Source organism: Hippoglossus hippoglossus, chromosome 1, assembly GCF_009819705.1.
Source record: "Hippoglossus hippoglossus isolate fHipHip1 chromosome 1, fHipHip1.pri, whole genome shotgun sequence".
In the NCBI taxonomy this organism is placed as follows: domain Eukaryota; kingdom Metazoa; phylum Chordata; class Actinopteri; order Pleuronectiformes; family Pleuronectidae; genus Hippoglossus; species Hippoglossus hippoglossus.
The window spans coordinates 5,877,514-5,886,582 of NC_047151.1; the positions used below are offsets into that span (position 1 = coordinate 5,877,514).

Consider the following 9,069-nt stretch of genomic DNA (forward strand, 5'->3'; position numbering starts at 1 on the left):
AAAACATCGACTACAAAGTGCCTGTGCCTGGAGATGGGGGGGTGATCAGCTGCCACTCGAAAGAGCAGAAATAAGACCAAATACAGTATAAGCTCATAGAATCCACATACGGTCCAGTGCCAAGGCATCCAATGAATCAGTCAGTCATACAGCAGGAGTGAGCTGTGACAGCTGCTCGTGGCTGGGTTGAGTTTTGTGTTTTATATTAAAAAGGGCTGAGCTTTAATAGTGCTGGTGGTTGGGGTGACTTTATCTTTTTCTTTTCTAATGAGAATCTAGACTCTTTATTTTGTACGTCTCCATGCTGTCTGGGGCGAACAGACGAGAAGCGACAAAGTCGTAAACCTTCCGTGGGTTTATAGCAGTGAAAAACGTCAGGGTAAGTCCTTTGAATGAATGTTTTCTCCTCTAGTTTATTTTCTCCCATTGTAGCGGCATGGTCGTTACTCTCAGGAGTGGGGAAAGTGAACCCCACGGGGTTTTTCTTACCCCCCGCTTTCTATTTTTCCTCCCTCCTCTTGCGCCTCCTTCTCCTCTCCTCTGGAGTTTGAGTGGGCAGCGGCGTTTGATTGAAGAAAGCGTTTGTCTTTCCCGGGATGTGAAAAGAGGGGGGGGCCGTGGCTCATGTACAACTAGTTGGTTTGGGGCGGGTTATTTTGGGCAAGTCTGTGCGCGGAGGCACCTCAAACGGAGAGAGGGAGCGTAGGAAAGCGCACGGCGCACAGACCAGACGCAGGCAGGAGAGGGTGAAAGGCGCACAGCTTTCTGTGGCACTCAGCTGCTTCTCCCTCACGCTAGATAGGCACAACATATCTGAATGATAAGGAAGGAAAGGTAGAAACAAATGTGGATGCCTTTACGGAAAATAGTGCAATTTGTACTGGCTTAGATTGAACAATCTGAATGTTTGGCTTTTTTTTTGTTTTTCCTCATCGCTCCGCGGAGAAGGCAATGCAGCTGCTGATTGAGGGAGGAGAGCATTTACTAAGTTAAAACTGGAATTTCCTGCGCTCTGCATTTTTTGAGCAGTTTTTCCCTCTGGATCTGCTTTTGGCTTCCACAGAAATGCAACCAGGGAAGATGAAGGGACTCTTTCTGTCAAGAATGTGGAAAGTTGTGGTTGTTTTGGCTCTGGCAACGCAACACGTCACCGGTAAGACACTGAAATATCAGATTTTTGAGGAGCAGAAGGTTGGCACGGTCATCGCCCGTTTGCGGGATGATGTCGCGGATGTTCTGGCGAAACTTCCCAGCTCGGTGTCGCTCCGCTTCAGAGCGATGCAAAGAGGGAGCTCGTCTTACCTCGCGGTGCGCGAGCAGGACGGAGAAATCACCATCAAGACCAGGATCGACCGCGAGAAACTCTGCGAGAAGAACCTCAACTGCTCCATCCAGTTCGACGTGCTGACGCTGCCCACCGAGCACCTGCAGCTGTTCCACGTCGAGCTGGAAGTGTTGGACATCAACGACAACGCACCCCAGTTCGCCCGCGCCGTCATCCCCATCGAGATCTCCGAGAGCGCATCCGTGGGAGCGCGCATTCCCCTGGACAGCGCCACGGATCCCGACGTCGGGGAGAACTCGCTGTACACGTACGCGTTAGAGCCCAACAACTTCTTCAAGGTTGACATCCAGTCCAGAACCGACGGGGCCAAGTACGCGGAGCTGGTGGTGCTCAGGGAGCTGGACCGGGAGGTGCGCTCCAGTTACGAACTTCAGTACACGGCCTCAGACAGGGGCGTTCCCTCGAGAACGGGCACGACCCTCCTCAAAATTAATGTTGCCGACTCAAATGACAACAGCCCCATTTTTGACAAGTCCTCATATGTCATAAATCTTCCAGAAAGCTCACCTGTTGGCACTCTGCTCATTGACTTAAACGCCACTGACTTGGATGAGGGCACAAACGCCAAAATAGTCTACTCCTTCAGTAGTCACGTGTCCCCAAAGATAATGGAGACGTTCAAAATCAATCCCGACAGCGGTCACCTGTCCCTCGTCCGGCGTGTGGACTATGAGACCATGAGCTCCTATGACATTGATGTGCAGGCACAGGACATGGGTCCAAACTCAATGCCCGCTCACTGCAAGATCCTGGTCAAACTGGTAGATGTGAACGACAACAAACCAGACATCAGCATCAACCTCATGACCTCTCAGGGGAATGGGGATGCGGCGTACATATCTGAGGCTTCTGCTCTGGACACGTTTGTAGCTTTGGTGAGGGTGGAGGACATGGACTCTGGGTTGAATGGAGAGGTGGAGTGTAAACTTCACGGTCAGGGCTTCTTCAAACTGCAGAAGACTTATGAGAACAATTACATGATTCTGACCAATGTGTCTCTGGACAGGGAGAAGAGGTCAGAGTTCAGTCTGACGGTGGTGGCAGAGGACCGGGGGACTCCCAGTCTCTCTACTGTCAAGCATTTCACTGTGCACGTGACTGATGAGAATGACAATGCGCCACGTTTGAGAAGGGCCGATATGAGATCTTTAAATCTGAGAACAATGCCCCTGGAGCATATCTCACCTCCATCATGGCCACCGACCCTGACCTGGATACCAATGGGCAGGTGAGCTACTCCATCTTGGAGAACTCTGTTCATGGGAGCTCAATCTCCACCTACGTCACCATCGACCCCTCCAATGGGGCCATCTATGCACTGCGTACATTTGATCGTGAGGATGTCAGCCGTATCTCCTTTGTTGTGCAAGCCAAAGATGCAGGAAAACCATCACTGCTGAGTAACGCTACAGTCATTCTGAACATCCTGGATGAGAACGACAGCCCTCCAGTCATCGTGGTGCCCCAGCTGTGGAACTTCACTGCTGATGTGCCTGCATCAAAGTTCACAGATGCTGGACACCTAGTAACAGTGGTTAGGGCGACTGACCGAGACACAGGGGTCAACGCTGAGCTCATCTGCTCCATAGTCAGCGGCAACGAGGAGGGTTTCTTCCTCATCGACCCAAGAACCTGTGAAATCCATGCCAACGCCAGCCTGGAGAACTTCCCCCAGGAGAGCGCTGAGTTGACCATCGTGGTCCGAGATCAGGGAAGCGAGAGCCTCAGCGCTAAGGCCGTTCTGAAAATCACCCTCTATGAGAACATGGAGAACCACGTCCAGGTGATGGACCAGGGGGAGTCTCCACTCGACGCATCCCTGATCATCATCATCTCCCTGGGGGCCATCTGCGCTGTGCTCCTCGTCATCATGGTGGTGTTTGCTGCTCGCTGTAACCGCGAGAAGAAGGACAACAGGAACTCCTACAACTGCCGGGTGGCTGAGTCAACCCACCAGCACCATCCCAAGAAGCCTGCTCGCCAAATCCACAAAGGCGATATCACTCTGGTTCCCACGGTGAATGGGACCCTGCCAATCAGAGCTCACCATCGCTCACCTTCGGCCACGCCCCCCATGGAACGCGCCCAGATGGGGAGCAGGCAGAACCATCACAGCCGCCAATCCCTGAACAGCCTGGTGACCATCTCATCCAATCACATTCCCGAGAGCTTCGCCCTGGAACTGGCACACGCGACTCCACCAGTGGAGGTGAGCACACACAAGCTCTGTCTTTGACACACACACACACACACACACACACACACACACACACACACACACACACACACACACACAAGCTCTGTCTTTGACACACACACACACACACACACACACACACACACACACACACACACACACACACACTCACTCAGAAGTAAATTACTCTCCGAAATTTTAAATGCAGTCCCTCAGCCCCATTCCAAATATTCTCTCTCTCATCTCTCTCTCTCAGTTTCTCCTTCTCTCTCTCTCTCACTCACACACACAGACACACAGACACACACACTCTCACACACACACCAGTCTTCTCATCCTCACACAGCTGTCTCCGTTGCAACAAATTAACTCATCTCCATGTGTGACAGTGACTAAATCAACACTGCCCTGTAGTTCATACTGACTCTCATTAAAAACTGTTGATGATTACAGATGTGTCTCTGTCTTCGCCCTGTTTACACCCCGTCACCATTACCTCCATCACAACCACAACTCACCCCTCAGTCATATGTCTCCATATTCATCTAGACTCACCCCCCACCTCTACCTTTTTATTTTGTTATAACATCATCCATTTTGTCTCATCCATTTTCAGCAGCCTCTCCATCATCCATTTTGTGTTTACTCATCTATTATTTTGTCTTCTGTGTTGTCTCCCCCTCTCTCTCTCTCTGTCTGTCCCTCCTTCCCCCCCCCTCCTCAATTACCCATCTGTTATTCATCCCCCCCTTTCTTTTTTTTTTGTTTGTTTTATTTTGTTTGTTTTGCTATTTTTGGATGTAGCAAGTCTCACAGCTTCTGTCCATGCTCCATCAGGGCCAGTACCAGCCCAGACCCAGTTTCCGTGGCAACAAATACAGCCGCAGCTACAGGTAATTTACCCCTATTACCTCAGTACCCAACCCCCCACCCACCCACCCACCCACCCCAATCCAAAAACCAAGATTATCTTTTGTTCCCTTTTCAAACCACTTGTGTTTCATTGTTTACTACATGTTCCAACAACCTGTTGTAAAGTTTTACCTGTCAGTTGGTCAGTTACATGTAGATCATGGTTTGATGGCCTGTAAATGTATTTTCTTTTCATGTTCCAGTTGTTATCATACCAACGCCATTCAGTTCAAAAGTATGCAACTCATTTGTCTGAGTGTCACAACAATTTCCTCGGTACTACTCTTCTTAAAAAAAAAATTGTCTCGGGCTGTGAAGTGTGAATCCATTACTACTTTCATCATAATATTCCCCCTTATGATCTCCACTCGATAGATTTATTGACGCCCGCTGCGGCTGTTAAGATAGATTTATTGATGGGATATATCTGCACACAGAATTTATGGGCAGAGCCTCATCTATGGGGATTTGAAAGATTCTTGTCAAAAGTTTTATTTGATGGATTTGTTTGTCATTAGTCTTCTCCATGAGGAGAGATGGATTCTGTCAGCCTGCGACACAGAATGCACACAGCACTCATTTTGCAAAATGGGAATTTGCATCATATTTTTTATTCGGATGTGTTTGTAATCCTTTTCCACGGCAGGTATGCATTACAAGACATGGACAAGTTCAGCCTGAAGGACAGTGGCCGTGGGGACAGCGAGGCGGGAGACAGTGACTGTGACATGGGGAGGGAATCCCCCGTGGACAGACTGCTGCTGGGGGAGGGCTTTTCTGACCTGATACACCTCGAAATGCACCATCGACTCCACCCAGGTGAGCTTCAGGGAACCAACTCTCACACTCTCCCTCTCGCCTCTGTGATGACACACCACGACATCTTTTCCTTTTCCTTTTTATTTTTAGTGCACCCTTCTCAGCATGACTTGGCAATTGTTTTCCCACTCAGCTGAGTCACACATCAACCTCGCCTCACATCCAGTCGCACCTCTGCAAAGTCTTATGTTGCAAAAGTTTTGGTCAAAAGTTGTTGTTGTATTTGAACTAGAATTGATAACTCGTGTTGTCCTCCAGACCACACCCAGCTCTTCTAATGTGCCGCGTGCCTTCTGAACTGACACATTTCAGCACCACGGACAGCGCCATGCCTAAGCCCTATTATTTGTCTGTACACCTGCCTATACAGCCGCTCCATTCACCCCTGCCGCCAACACAATCCCCATTGTACCCAGCCCCATTCTTCCACACAGCCCTCATTTCCACGCTCGTTATCACTGAGAGAGGTTACAGCGTGTCTGGCTGTTTGCGTCGCTGTGTGTGGGGTGTGTTGTGTGTGTGTGTGTGTGTGTGTGTGTGTGTGTGTGTGTGTGTGTGTGTGTGTGTGTGTGTGTGTGTGCGCGCGTTATCTGCCCCTCAGATAGAGTCGTGTCTGTAAAATCCTCCCCGGAGCGGAGATGAGTTGCCTGTCACTCATCGCTATGCGTCTCAGGGTGCTGTTTTTTTTCTTCTCTCCCTTCTTTTTCCTTTCTTTCTCCTTTTTTTGAGTGACAGTGGTGCGCTTTCATGTCTGAACTGAGGAGAATTCATAGTAATTGCTTTTAGAATGATGTTATTCTCTCTGTCTCTCTCTCTCTCTCTCTCTCTCTCTCTCTCTCTCTCTCACTTACTGACTATTCCTTCCTCGCTCTACCCTAGAAGGCCAAGAGCTCCTCGGCATCTCTCTCTTTCTCTCTCTCTCTCCTTTTCTTGTTAATGTATTCTCTATCTTTATTGAGATGGATTAAGGGAGGGGTGGCGGACATGGACAGTCTTTCTGTATTTCTTTTTTCTCTCCCTTTGAGAAAGACTTAGAGGTGTTGCACCCCCCTCATCTCCCCCTTCCCTTCCACTATCTGTTATGCTAATATGAAAAAAAAGGGAGGGGAAGGAGATAATAGGCCGGGAGGGAGGATTTTCCCTGTTTTCTCTCCAAAAGATTTAATTTGTTTAGATTTTTCTATTTAGATGAGGGGGGGGAAATGTGTCCATTCATGCTGGATATGATAAAAGAACTTAAACAAGCAAATCCATGCCTGAGACGCGTAGTGAATGCTGGGCAGAGCAGCCAAATATTACATTAACACCGCCTGTGATGCCATTTGGGATCTGGCACTTATTTACTTTTCCGTCTGGAGTCCTTTGATTGTTGACATACCTGCATGAGCACTACCTGGATATCTGTGCTGTAAACTGTAAATACCCCCAAATCTGCTCCTCCAAGCAGGAACAAAAAGAGATAAAGATAAAAAACTAACCTCTTCCAGGCTGAGCTGTTATTTTTTTGACAGTAATAAAAGACTGAAGCGCTGCCATGTGGAATATTAATTAGGTATTATGCATGAAGCATTCTAATAGCACGCATGGTTTGTCAGACTCAACAGCATCCCTGCCCTTGTTTCAGTGTGTAAAATAAATCTGTACCATTCTCCTCCATGAGCAGTATATCTCTTAAAGTGTAACATTACTTTACCGCAGTCTCAGGGTTTATTACTTGTATTATTCAAGTGTATTGACATTTTCTGTACCGCAGCAACAAACACTTTCTTAGGAGTTTTGAACACCTGACTTAGAGTTGCTGGTTTTGGAGTTGTTCCATGTTTTTTTCATTTTCTTCGTGTAGCTGAACCTGCTCCTGACTGTGTCTGTGTTTTCTTTTTTGTTGTTGTAGCCATGAGACTGTGCACGGATGAATGTCGTGTTCTGGGACACTCTGACCAGTGCTGGATGCCCCCTCTCTCCTCGCCCGCTTCCTCCTCTGACTACCGCAACAACATGTACATCCCCGGGGAGGAGTCCTTGCAGCAGCCACAGCTCGACGATGACCAGTCTTCGGTCGACTCGGAGCGCCGCAAGAGCTTCTCCACTTTTGGTAAAGAGTCTGGGAGCGAAGAAGCCCTCGCCGGGGGAGTCGTCGCTGGAGGAGGAAGTGATGCATGTGTGGCCGGAGGAGGGGCTGGCTCTCTCCTCACAGAGATGAACTCTGTGTTCCAGCGACTTCTCCCCCCCAATATAGACTCGTACACAGAGTGCACTGAAACAAGCCCCCCACCATCCTCCTCAACTACTGAGAGAGGAAGTGGTCGTAGCAGCAATGCTGCCGCTAACCACAGTAACAACGCTGTTCCTCAGGACAGCCGCAGAGGGTTGCTGCCAGGTGGGAAAGGTCCCGCTTATCCCCCAGGTGTGGCTGCGTGGGCGGCCAATACCCACTATCTAAATCCTGGAAGTGGATCTGTGGGGACCAACCACGTTTCCCCCTCTTCTTCCTCCTCCACTTCCTCTACATCTTCGACCCCCACTGCCACCTCCACTAATGGGCAGCCGCCTCACCTCAAATGGCTACCAGCCATGGAGGAAATCCCAGAGAATTACGAGGAAGACGACTTTGATGGCGTCTTCCACCAGGGTCACCAAAGTGGGAAGCGCAGCGAGAGCCGCCACGAGGCCGGCATGGACGCTAGTGAGCTGGTGCACGAGATCAACAAACTGCTGCAGGATGTCAGACAGAACTAGAGAGAGAGAGAAAACAATGGCGTGGCGTGCTTTCACAATGTGAGGGGAGAGAACAATTCAACACATTCTGTCAAATGCTTGTTCTTCGTGCCAACGTATACATATAAACTTCATGATGACTGCTTCTTGTTCACTGTAATGCTTGTCTCGTCTGTTTTACCAAATATCCTCTTTGCTGCTCAGTGCTGAGAGACTCGCAGAGAAAAGTAAAACATGGCACTGAAGTTGTGATCGAGGTGACTTAACGGCATCAAAGCGAGCGCGCCGAGAACAGATTGCTCAGTTGTCATTACAGTCCCTTCGATTTCAAACGGAAATCCATCCACAAGAACTGTACCCTTTCTTCATTTGTAATGTTTACAGCAGCAAGAACAGACTCCGTGGGGAGAAACCAACAGCTGTGTGATCTAATTTCTGCTTTTACAGTGTACAATATTGTACAGTGTCTGTGGGAAAAAGGAAAACTCACTTGAATATTGTGCTACGGTCTCCTGTTTTGTTATTATGGAATGTAACTGTACAATTTGACCTTTGTATTTTAAAAATACACTCTTTTCTACTTCTATATATTTATATGTGTCCATGTATGTTTGTACAGAAAAAGAAAACAAATGTCTATTTTTTATATTTGTCACTGCATGTCTTAATATCACTCAATGTGTCTCTTTCCCTCTGCCCTGTTTATTTGATAAAACGACTGTATTTAATTTTCTTATTGAATATGTGTGCGTGTGTGTGTGTGCGTATTAATAATAATCACATTCCAAAGCGGTTCCATGTTGGAATTTGGTTTTGTATGATATCATTGTGACCAGTGGATGGTAAATAAAGTGAAGGGATTCATAACAGGATTGTGTCTGAAAAAATATCATTGATATTTCATTTATTTCAGCAGTTTCTATGACTTATTTGAGTCAAATTCTCTGTTTCATTTCTTATGTCAGCTTTTCCTCACTAAGAGTTTCCATTTGCCCCCCCCTGTCTCTTAGCACCCCCTAATGTCCAGCATTAAAACTGCAGCGCTCTGCACACAGTCAAAATCTGCTGGGTGTTCCCCAAG

General features: G+C 48.1%; 1 protein-coding gene across 1 annotated transcript; it reads left to right on the forward strand.

The window, feature by feature from the left end:
- Positions 1-224: 224 nt before the first annotated feature.
- On the forward strand, positions 225-8,857 carry pcdh18a (protocadherin 18a). Its single transcript, XM_034592916.1, is given in 5 exon segments — positions 225-2,464; positions 2,467-3,554; positions 4,347-4,435; positions 5,101-5,273; positions 7,165-8,857. Coding segments are annotated over 5 exon segments (3,594 nt in total). The 5' UTR covers positions 225-1,065; the 3' UTR covers positions 8,010-8,857.
- Positions 8,858-9,069: the final 212 nt, after the last annotated feature.